Genomic DNA, 12,034 nt, shown 5'->3' on the forward strand with positions numbered 1-12,034 from the left:
AGTTCCAGGACAGCCAGGGCTGCATAGTAAGATGCTGTCTGAAAAATAAAAACAACAACAGCAACAAAATGAAGTTGGAAAACTGATGAGATGGTTTAGTGGTTAAGACACTTGTTTTCGGGCCAGAAGACTTGAGTTCCCACTCCAGTGGAAGGGAGAGCCAACTCCCACAAGTTGTCCTCTGACCTTCACGTGCACTCCATGGGATATGCACCTACACATGGACACACACAAATCAATAATTATAAACAACAACAAAAACCAAGATGGAGAGGGACTGAGAAAAGACATTGAACTTTGGCAGATTTGTCTCTGGTGTGTGTTCAAGTGCACTCACATGCACATGAGCATAACCATGCAAATGCATAAATATACTACACACATAAACAAAACAAAAAAACAAGCAGGAGCCTTCTTAGCTTAAATTTTTTTCATAAGAATGACAGCTTTGCCAGGCAGTGGTGGCATACACCTTTAGTCGCAGCACTAAGGAAGCAGAAGCAGGCAGATCTCTGTGAGCTTGAGGCCAGTGTAATCTACAGAGTGAGTTCCAGGACAGCCAGGATGACACAGAAACCCTGTCTTGAAAAACCAAAACAAAAACCAAACAAACAAACAAAAAACAATAACAGCTTTACATTAAATCAAGCCCAAAGCTCTTCTGAGTACAAGGTTGTGTGTGACCACATACGTCACTGGCTCACAAAGTGACCCTGACTTAAGCCCTCTGGGGAGTTGAGGACAGTGTTCTAGATGAATACAGATGTCTCTGGAATTGAACTTGAAGATTATTCTGGCTTCTCCAGAGGCTGGGTGGACTGGTTTGGCAGCCTTGTGAGAGGAGGAGAGGAAGGGAATTGATCAAGGGGAAGGTCAGGGTTTGAGTAGACTCTTGAGGAGGCAGAGTCTATTTAAGGTCAGTAGGAGCTCCTGAATGTGTCTGCCTTTACCCTTCAGTGTTTCCTTTTTCCTCCTGCTTTTCAGACCTTGGTCCTAAAAGTGACATCTGGCACAGGATCGACAGTGTAGCTCCCATTGGCCACCAGAGGGCAGATCATTCTCATGTTTAAATTTGGGGTGGGGGCGTGTCATGGACGCCATCCCTTTCCCCACAACTCTACAGTTCTGCTTTCCCCAGCTTCTTCCCCAGGGTTGGTGCTTGTGTGGAGCAGGACTGGAGCGTGAGGGAGTTTCCTGTAATCCCATGGATTGATTAGTCCTGCGGACCTGTTGCCTTGGGAAATCCTTTCTTACCCGCTCTGCATCTGTCCAGCTCTCCCCGTAATTGAGCAGATCATGGATGCCAGTCAGCTCTCAGAGGCTCAATTAGTACTTTCCCCATAACCCCAGAAGCTTCTTTACATTCGGGGACCCAGGCTCCATCCCTCCTGTTGCGCTTAGGGGGAGGGTAGTGGGCAAGTTCTAACTTCTGTGGAACCAGGGGCAGGAGTAGCTTGAAGCAGAAGTCAGCCTAGGCTATTACCTCTGCTTGGTGGGATTCCCACAGTGCATTGTCATCCACAAAGTCCATGCTTGAAAACTGTAATCAAGTTATAGATAAAAATAACTCATACAAAAGTCTCATCACGTTTTAAGTAAGTCTGTGCCTCAGAGTTGGGCCCAGATTGGACAGATCAGGGAGACTCCAGAGGAAAGTGAAGGTAGACTCCGGTTGCTACATGGACTTCTGTAAAGAGTCAGGACTGTTCGAAAGCTGAAAAGACTTCAGAGCTGTTGAATTCAGTAAATCCGTTTCTCAATAGGGAAACTGAGGCCCAGGAAAGGAAAGGAACGTTTTTAAGGGTCTGGCCCACTCGTGCTCTTCTGAGGTTTTGTTGTTCCCGACTCCCTGCCAAGACATTGTGTAGCCCTGGCTATCCTGTGTAGACCAGGCTAACCTTGATCCTCTTGCCTCTGCCTCCAAGTGCTGGGTTTAAAGGCATGCACCACTATGCCCTGCTGAGGAATGTTTTATTTATTTATTTATTTATTTATTTATTTATTTATTTATTTATTTATAATATTTGGGTACCAGTTGTACCTGCTTGTCTGTTATCTATACTACACACATGCAGTGCCTGTGGAGACCAGAAGAGGGTTGTGAGCCACCATGGGACCAAACCCATGTCCTCTGAAAGAGCAGCAAGTGCTTTTAACTGCAGAGCCACCTAGTCAGCAACTTGTTTTGGTGTTTTTGTTTTGTTTTTTCAAGACAGGGTTTCTCTGTGTAGCCCTGGCCATTCTGGAACTTCCTCTGTAGACCAGGCTGGCCTCAAATTCAGAGATCCTCCTGCCTCTGCCTCTGGAGTGCTGGGATTAAAGGAATGTGCCACTATCACCGGGCTTGTTTTGTTTTTGAGACAGGAGTTTACTGTGTAGCCCTGCCTGTCCCGGAACTCGTTATGCAAACCAGGCTGGCCTCGAACCATCTATTCTGCCTTTGTTTTTTAGTGTCAGGATTACAGGGCAGACCACCATATTCAGCTTGAGGAATCCTTTTGTTTTGGTTGTCTGTCTTTTCTTTTTGATGCTAGGGAATGACCCCAGGGCCTCCTGCACACTATGGGTATTAAATAACACTCTCCCACTGTCCTACAACCTCAGGAATCCTTATTTTCATGAACACTTATTCTTTTACCATGAGTCCCTTTGTCTTAGAAGGGAGATTTGAAATAATTAAAATGAAATGGTCTCTCCTGACTTGCCTTGTAGATTATATGAAAAGGGCCAGGCGGTGGTGGCGCACGCCTTTAATCCCAGCACTCGGGAGGCAGAGCCAGGCGGATCTCTGTGAGTTCGAGGCCAGCCTGGGCTACCAAGTGAGTCCCAGGAAAGGCTCAAAGCTCCACAGAGAAACCCTGTCTCGGAAAAAAAAAAAAAAAAAAAAAGAATATATGAAAAGGTAATTTAAGATCAGGGGTGATAGTATATACCTGTGATCTAAGTACTTAGAGGATGGAGACAGGAGGCTTAGGAGTTCAAAGCACCCTTGGTTGCACATCAAAGCCGGCCTGGGCTACATGATACCCTATTTAAAACAACAACAACAACAACAAAACATGGTTGGGCATGGTGGTATACACCTTTAATCCCAGCACTTGGGAAGCAGAAGCAGATAGAAGATAGATCTCTATGAGCTCTTGGCCAGCCTGGTCTACATAGTGAAACCATGTCACAAAATCAAACCAACAGTAAAAATAAATGTTATGTGATTTTAAAAATATTTATTTGTATGTTTATATGTGTGCCTTTATGGGTTTATGTGCACCACTTGCATGCAGGTGCTGGTAGAGGCCAGAGGGCATCAAATCCTCTGGAACTGGAGTTACAGGAGGGTTCTGAGACCTGATCCAGGTCCTCTGGGAAAAAAGTAAGTGCTCTTAATTGATGAACCATGTCTTCAGCCTGTTATGTTTTCTTTTTCTTTCTTCCTTTTTTTTCAATTTTTAAAAACCTTTTGTGTGTATGGGTGTTTTGCCTATATGTAGGTCTGTGCAATTGTATGTCCAGTGGCGGCCAGAAGGTATCATACCACCTGGAACTGGAGTTACGAACAGTTGTTAGCCACCATATGGGTGCTGGGAACATGAATATCGGTCCTCTGGAAGAGCAACCAGTGCTCCCTCTTGACTTCTGAACCATCTCTCCAACTCATACATATCTATCTTAATTACATTTGTATTTATTTATTAGGGTATCATGCCCATGGAAGCCAGAGGACAATGTTTTAGACTTGGCTCTCTCACTATGTGGGTCCCCAGGATCAAACTCAGGTCCATTAAGCCATTTTGCCGGTCTCTGTTATGTGATCCCACACCCCAAGACCACACAAGCATTTTCTCAGGACAGAGCTGTATCCTAAAGGTGCATGTCTGTGTGCCTGTCCACTGTCAAGTTTCATGGACCCTGACCTGGTGCCTCCCAGGCCTTTGGGAGCAATAAGGGGACTGAATTTGAGGATGTCGGATGTATATCTAGAAGCCAAGACAGTCGAAAGATGGCAGGCGTGCAAAGCAGGAGACAGGTAATAGGGTGACAACACATTTGGCAGTTGACACATGTTGATAGAAAGGAATAAGGTGGGTCTTATGAGCTAAGAGACAAACATCCAGGGCTGGAGAGATGGCTCAGAGGTTAAGAGCACTGACTGCTCTTCCAGAGGTCCTGAGTTCAATTCCCAGCAACCACGTGGTGGCTCACAACCATCTGTAATGAGATCTGGTGCTCTCTTCTGGCCTACAGACATACATGCAGGCGGAACATTGTATACATAATAAATAAATAAATAAATCTTTAAAAAAAGAGAGGGAGGCAAACATCCAGATGGGAAGTTGCGTTAGGATCAAAAGACACCAATCACAGGAACAGCTAATAGCAGTATTTTCTAAGAAGTCAGTCACAGGTACAGGTGACCCACACCTGTTCAAGGTTTGAAAATAAACGAAAACTGACGGAAAGAAACGAAGAGATAGACTGTTAACCTCGGTAGGTCTCGGGTGTTGCCGGAAATGGCTGACTACGGCCCGGGCTGAGCAACGGAACGGGGGCGTGGCCGGTTTAGCACATGCGGAGACTCTTCGGGTGTTTCCGGAAACTACCGAAAGCCAGCTCCAAGTGGGCGGAGAAAGGCCGGTAGGCGTGGCTGTTGGTTGGCTCTGGAGGTGAGGAGTCTCTTCGTGGATTTCCGTAAACAGAGCCGAAGCTTGGTCTTCGGAATAGAGGAGGTGCGCGCGTCCCCGGGGATTACCTTCTTCGGTAGTTTCCGGAATTCACCCATAGTCTGGGCCGAGAGGAGAAGGCTCGTCCCCCTCCCGTTCCTAGTTGTTTCGGATGTTTCCGGCTCTTGCCGGCGGAAAGAGCCGAGGGCTGGCGGTGGTGGCGGCCATGTTGGGAGCAGCAGGTCCGGCGGCGGCTGCCTGTGTGCCGGGCGCGGAGCAGTGCGGCTGAGGGCAGGGGAGGAGCGAGGCAGGCGGCCGGCTGCGGCGGCAGAGAGTAGGCGGAGCGGCGCAGCCGGGCCGAAAGGCGGCACAGCCCAGCCGGGGGTCGGGGGGGTGCGGTCCGGAGCCGCTCGGAGCCGGCGAGGCCTAGCCCGAGCGGCGCATCCCCGGGCTGGCGTGAGCGATCGCCCGGCCTCCCCGCACCCCCGGCCGGGGCCCATGCAGCGGGTGCTCCTGCTGTGAGAAGCCCCGCCCGGCCGGGCTCCAAGCCTTCCCTTTCCTCCCTTCCTCCAAGCTCGGTTCCCTCCCCTGAGATACCGGCGCCATGTCCAGCGCTCGGACCCCCCTACCCACGCTGAACGAAAGGGACACGGAGCAGGTAAGGAGCCCTTAGGGCTCCCCCAATTCTGTGGCTGGGCCCCTGCACCTTGCGGAGCCTCCTCCCTCTGCTCTCCTCGTGCTCCTACTGCCTTCTGCAAGCCTAGGCTGTCCTGTCATCTGGCCCCGGGCTCTAGCCCCGCACATCCCTCTTCCGAGTCCTGACCTGGGACCCCACCTTGTCCTGACCGAGCTGCACACTTGTATCTCTGCCAAACGCCCCTTGTCTCTCACCGCCCTCCTGCGTTCTTCCGTGCTATCTCCCCAGCTTCCCCTTCTCTTCCCTTTTCTCTCAGGGGCCTTTCTGGTCTTCCTCCACCCACGCTTAAAGCAGCCACCTTCCTGCTCCTCGAATAACACCCCACGATTTGTGATTTGTGGCGGATTGTTGCCCACCTCTTCCTGCATCTCCCTAGCCTTGTATCCCCTCTGCCCGCACCGGCTCTCCCAGTCCAAGGTTTTCTCCCTCAAGGGTCCTTGCCCCGGAGTGTGTTCTCGGTCCCTGTCCTTTCACTTTCCCAGCTTTTTCTATCCTCCTTTCCTGTTCCAAATTGGGCTCTCCCTGTTGCTTGCAACCCACCAGCTCCACCCTCGTCACCTTTCCAAATCGTTCGCCTACTCTTTGCTCATCACTTTCCCTTCTTTTCGGCAGGAGCTCCCTGGCTCCTGGCACTGGCATGTGTCGCTTCCGTGTTTCCCATACAGCTGTCATGCGCATAGTTTTCCCACAGGTTGCCTTTGAGGTTCCAGCCACCGCTCCCTTCAGAGTCTTTGGACCGGTCCTGTTCCTTCCCCCTGGGGTTTGACATTTAAGTTCCTGGGCCTGCTGTCCGAATGGTCTCCCAGATTATCCCTGGGCTCTCCCTCCATCATGGGAAAAAGACAGTGTTTCAGCCTGGCTGTATTAACATAACCTGTTGCTCAGTCTTTCGCGGACTGCATCAGCGGCCTCGGTCCCTGCGTTACTGCCTACTTATACTGCAACACAAATTAGGTACTGACCCTCTCCACGCCGGTGCCCGTCACTCCTCATAGTATCATAGTATCTTCCTCCTTCTTTGCTACTTCCTGTTGCTCAACCTCCCCCCATCTTTCTTTCTACATACCTCTTAATTAGTGCTGTTTTTCATGTCCACATGGGCCTCCTGCCCTCTTCATGTTTATTTGCACCTCTTAGGCTGTTCATTCCCTCCCTATTGGCTAGTCCTGGCCGTTCCCAGGGTGCATGCTAGCTGCTTATGCTGCAGGTCAGCGCTGGCCCTATACTTTCCCTTTCATCCTGGCAATCACTGCTATTTGTCACCCAAGTCTTTGCCTTTTCTGTGTTATCCTCTCCCCTCTGAGCTGAGGCGTCCACTTTCCACTGCTCCCCTTTGTTACACTGTCTCTTGTGTCCTTTGCTGCCTGCTTTTTGGACAGTCCCTTGCCTGTCATACATTTCTGAGTGAATTTTAGTAAACACAAACTTGTGTTGAAAAAGGAGCATACTTTGCCGCCAGCCCCCTTTGTGATTCCCTCTTGTTCCCTGTTTGTTTTTTGTAGCCAGGTAGGATAGAGCTGCTGCTTTATTTGCTTAGCATTAACTTCCTTCTTTGAAAAGCCTTCTTTATCTCTTAACTGTACTTTTCTGCCTTGTTACCCTCTTGCTGTCTGTTACCTGGGCACTTAGGAACTAAAGAGGCATCAGGACAGAGTTTTCTGCTGTCATGGTAGATCCGTACTACCCTATGGACTGTTTGCTTTTGGGGCAAAGTAGGGCTTGAGAGGGAGGGGTGGCTGATTTATTTCATCACTGGGCTTGGCAGCTGGTCCTGCCTGGGACAGAGAGGTCTTTGGAAATTGAGGAGCTTGCCAGTTGCATCTCTCCTGGGAAACACTTTTTCTAGGCTCTTGTGAGGTTGCTCTGTACACCCCCTTTCCTCTTACCTTTATTTTAGTAGATAGACCTTGCCTAACTGGAGAACTTTCCCAGATGGTTGCTCATGAGCAAGGAGGAGGAGGCCAAGTGACTGACTGGCATCTTCAGGCATTTGGGGAGTGGTTGGCCTGCCTGTTCCTTAGAGAGCCAGAGAGGCTCTGGGGGCATTGTGTTGAGCAGAGAAAGTGGCCTCAGTGTGGTTTCTTTGTGCTGTTTAGTAAATATAAATGCATTATTGGTCCACTTGCTCTTTTTCTTGTTACGTGTGCTAGAATGTGTTTCACATACTGTTGGATCATATAGTTTGGATTTGGTGCATGTACACTGATTGCAGGAGCGTGATAATCAGTGACCAGCTAGCCCGTGAGCCGCTCTGTATAACTTAGTCTAGAGCAGCTCTGCATTGTCATCCTGCTCATCTTTGGCTCGATTCTTCATGAACTTAGCTGTATTGAACCAGTTCCTGGTTCTCCACTCAGTGTCAGCTTTATATCCTTCCTCCTCTGTGTGGAAACTTGGACTTGAAAAAGCTAAATGCACACCTATTACAGGTGCCTAGCTGTTTCTTTTTGTTTCTAGTGCTGCTGGGGATTATATCAGGGCTGTGCTCCTGATTGACAAATGCTCTATACTGAGTGACACCCCCAGCCCAACCCTGTATTCTTTAGAAAAAGAAAAAAGACAAGAGACAGCTCCTCAAGCACCCAACTTCTGTAGGGTAGACACTCTTACCAGGTGAAACTGAGTACCCTCCCCTCAATCCCATTGCAGATGGTAAAACCATTGTGGAAGCTCAACCATTGTAGTAGCCATGGTGTTGGGAAATAGAAGGCAAGGAATTGGTTGGGCAGGTCCTTCTCCACTGTCACCTTGTTTAGATTTAAATTATTTAAACTGGTTTTACCAGAGAACAGGTAAATAAACTCCAGCTGACGGTCCCAGTATCTTCTTGTGCCTTTTCTCCCCCTTTCTTTAAAACTGTGGCTGATAAGCTGTTTCTAGGAGCTCTTTGATCACATCTGAAACACACACAGAACATGTTGAAGCATAAAAATAAACCTTATGTTGCAGGAGATCGCCTGTTTGCTGTCAACCCTGTTTCTAACAGTGGAAGTAGGAGATAAAAGACAGCCAAGCTCTATCTTGAAGATAATTTTGGTGACACCTGATTTTAGATGTGCATTTTTCACCATAGTGGCTTCCTTTTGCAGGATTGTGACCTGGGGCTAGTAGTTTTGGGGTTTCTTAAGTCTGAGCTGAGCTTTCTGTGAGCTGCTTTTCCAAATGGCTCTGCTGGCCTGGAGGCTTGGCAGCCTTGAAAGCAATCAGCAAGATGACTGTTTGTCTTCCAGCCAGCAGCAGCCTTAATAGTCAAGTGTGGAGAAGGGTACAACTTCCAGAGTCCACCTGCCCGTGCTAGAGCGTTCCCTAATCCCTGGGGGGAAGGGACCCATGGCTTCAGACCCTGGAAACAGAGGGGACCTGATAGAAAGCAGGAGCCTTTTGCTACCCATCAGTCAGATGATAGTGCTGCCCCAACCCTTCTAGAGAGTGGGTGGCAGAATATATTCTCAAGGAAGAGGAGTTTGGGAGACTGACGAGGAAGGCAAATCTAAGTTACAGAACCCTGTAAAACATCCTGCTGAAGGCCAGCGAGATGGCTTAGTGGGTCAGGGCACCTGGAGGAAGAAGTGAACACACTCTGGCAAGATGACCTCTGACCTCCATATGCACATGCTTGTTCTCTCTCTCTCTCTCACACACACACTAAATAAATATAATAATAATAATAATAATAATAATAATAATAATAATAATAATAATAATTTATAAAATGACAACAAAAGAGTCTCTTACCCAGCCAGTTGTGGGGGCATGGGACCCCAGGTACTCTAGAGGCTGAGGCAGGAGAGTCACAAGTTCAAGATCTGTCTGAGTTACAGGATAAATTCAAGGCTAACAACTTAGTGAGACCCTGTCTCTCAAAATCCAAACTAAAAAAGACTGGAGATGTAATTTAGTGGTGTAGCATTTGCCCATTGTCTACAAGGCTGAAGGTTCAATCTCCATTGAAGTGGGTGTGAGGATGGGTTTGGGGTAACAAGTCGTTCCATATACACATTGTGAGATTCCGGCTTCCTTTTTGGCTAACACTGGACCAAATACTTCATTTTTGAGGATGTGGGAGTTTGTGATTTGACTCTTGATGGTGGGGCTTCTTGATGGGGCTTCTGTCTTGTAGGTGAGGCTGCTGCTGGGCCTTAGGGGTGTGAGACAGTTGTGTGACATTATACCCTTTGACTTGAAAAGTCACTCTCCAGTGAATTACAGTAATGCTTCTCCATTCCGTGGATTTGGGGAGCTAGCTAAACAGATAGCACAAGTAAGTGGTTCCTAGTTGGTCTGCTGCAGATTGAAATCAAGTTTGCATAGGGATAGCTGCGTCTTTCAGACTGTGACTACAGCCTGGGCTGGGAATCTCCAGCATACATATCTTAGGCAGAGTTGCTATCCGTGAGGTAGAAAGAGGTGGATGGGTGATCTTGTTTACATGAGAGGTTTGCATGGTGAGATCTTTCAGGAGTCAGCATTTCTCTGGCTAGACTGGACAGAACAGCATGATTCTCAGTGGGCATTTGACTAGGACTAACCTAGGCCTTCACGAACTGGTTCTCATGGAGCACTTAGCCACCTAGCTGGCATTTTTCATCCCCCAGGAGCTTCCATGGTGTTCCTACATATGTATTATGTTGGCTTGAATGAATATTTTATGGTTATAGTGCAGTCAGGCCTCAGACTTTGTGGCACATTACTGACAAGTGGGATGGGGGTTGGGCGCCACCTTTGGCCCCAGGATAGTGTCTGTGCTAAATGGACTCCCCCGGCAGCACTTTGAAGCCCATTAATGGATTGGGATTGTAGTAACTTCAGCAGATGGAAAGGGCCAGAAGGCTGGTCATCTTTCTCTTAGGCTGCCTGATGAGGATTGCTGCTGCTGTACCCAGGCCCAGATTTAGTCGCTTCCCTATGCTTGGTTAAGTTGTGGGCCCAGCTGCCTGGCCTCTGTTCTGAGGGGTGTGTGGAGGCTTCGGTTTGTTCTCTTCCAGCTATGCAGCTGCTGCCAGGTTCGATGCTTTCCCATCAGAGCAAAAACTCAGAGTAATGCATGGAAAGGGTGGTGTTTCAACCTGGCCCTTCCTTGGAATCTCAGCAAGATGACAAACAGGATAGGTGACCAAGTTTCCTTCTCTTCATGCAGGGAGATTCCAGTATTTGTACGTTTTGCACTTGAAGCTTGGGTTCTCTCTAGGCTTTCTCCAAGCCTTCATCAAACATGATTGTGAGTCATTGAGATGTTAGCTGTGTGCTTTCCCCTTCTGTTTCAGCACAAGGAAGAATAAGCCTTTACAAACCTCCTGGGGGAGGAACTCAGCCTTTCCCGTGCTGGCACTGGAGGCTTCAGGCTATCCCTGCTTAACCCAGCACAGTGGCACTGTGGCACCACAGCCTCTTGGGATACCCTTGAATACCACTGAACACCCTTCTTTTGTTTTTTTAATTAAAAAAGTATTATTATAGCCAGGCATAGTGGCACACACCTTCAAATCCAGCAGAGGCAGGTAGATCTTTGAGAGTTTAAGGTCAGCCTGGTCTACATAGCACGTTCTAGAACTACATAGAGAGACTCTCTCAAGCAAACAAAAACAAAAATTATTAGTATTTAATGGGGAGCTTTTTCTGATGGGGACTTACTTTTTTTTAAATTGTATGTGTATATGTGTCTGTCTGCATATTGTCTGTGTACCACCTGCATGCCTGATGCCTAAAGAGGTCAGAAGAGGACATTGGGTCCTTTGTGGGACTGAAGTTAGAGGTGGTTATAAGCCACCGTGTGGGTGCTGGGAATGGATCCTTCATCCTCTGGAAGGGCAGCAAATGCTCTTAACCTCTGAGCCATCTCTTCAGTATCTCCCCCCCCCCCTTCCTTTTTTTCATTTTTATTTTTTGAAACAGGTTCTCACTATATATCTCTGGCTGGTGGTCTGGAACTCAGAGAGCTCCAACTGCCTTTGCCTCCTGAGAGCTGGGATTAAAAAAGTGTGCCACCACAACCTAGCCCCACACTCTATTATTTTTAAATTTTATGTGTATGTATGTATCTCTCTGTAGGGTTGTGTGCAGGTGCCGTAGGAGGCTGGAGGCATCAGATACTTAGATTGGAGTTGCAGGCAGATTTTTTGGTTTTGTTTGTTTTTTATTTTCAAGACAGGATTTCCCTGTGTAGCTCTAGCTATCCTGGAACTCACTCTGTAGACCAGGCTGGCCTTGAACTCCGAGATCCATCTGCCTCTGATTCCAGAGTGCTGTGGTTAAAGGCGTGTGCCACCACTGTGTAGCTACAGGCACTTGTGATGAGAGTCAACCCAGGGCCTCGGGAAGAGCAGTATGTGCTCTGCTCTGAGCCATCTTTCCAGCTCCCTGCCATTGCTTTTAGACTGGAACGGAACCACCAGTTTTGAAACAATACCAAAAGAATCTGGCCTTGGTTTCCAGTTATCTCTTAGAAAGAGGGGCTTCCCTGTTGCTTGCCCTACTCAGTGCCCTAGCTCCTCCTTTTGGGGTGCACATGGACTGGGTCCCTTCATCTGCATGTCTGTTTGTCTGACATGCTGATAGTTCATTGATGTCTGTAGGTTCTTTCCACAGGTGTCTTGTCTTTGGACTCACATTTACTTTTAGATATCACTTAACATTTCTCATCTGTAGGGTAAAACCAGCAGAAAAGATTTCCTCTAGTGTA

At 48.1% G+C, this 12,034-nt stretch overlaps 1 protein-coding gene across 6 annotated transcripts in view; it reads left to right on the top strand.

Moving 5' to 3' along the window:
• The first annotated feature begins 4,632 nt into the window (after positions 1-4,632).
• The window catches only part of Mark2 (microtubule affinity regulating kinase 2), a 64,708-nt gene continuing 57,306 nt past the window's right edge, over positions 4,633-12,034 (top strand). For 3 of the 6 annotated variants that reach the window (XM_028853794.2, XM_028853796.2, XM_028853797.2), the window contains exon 1: positions 4,633-5,316. In XM_028853794.2, coding sequence (XP_028709627.1) covers positions 5,263-5,316 — 54 coding nt within the window. In that variant the 5' untranslated portion in view covers positions 4,633-5,262. The remainder of the gene's footprint in view (positions 5,317-12,034) is intronic. The other 3 variants (XM_037207668.1, XM_037207666.1, XM_028853793.2) reach the window with 2 other exon arrangements.

Source organism: Peromyscus leucopus, chromosome 1 (assembly GCF_004664715.2).
Source record: "Peromyscus leucopus breed LL Stock chromosome 1, UCI_PerLeu_2.1, whole genome shotgun sequence".
NCBI classification, from domain to species: Eukaryota; Metazoa; Chordata; class Mammalia; order Rodentia; family Cricetidae; genus Peromyscus; species Peromyscus leucopus.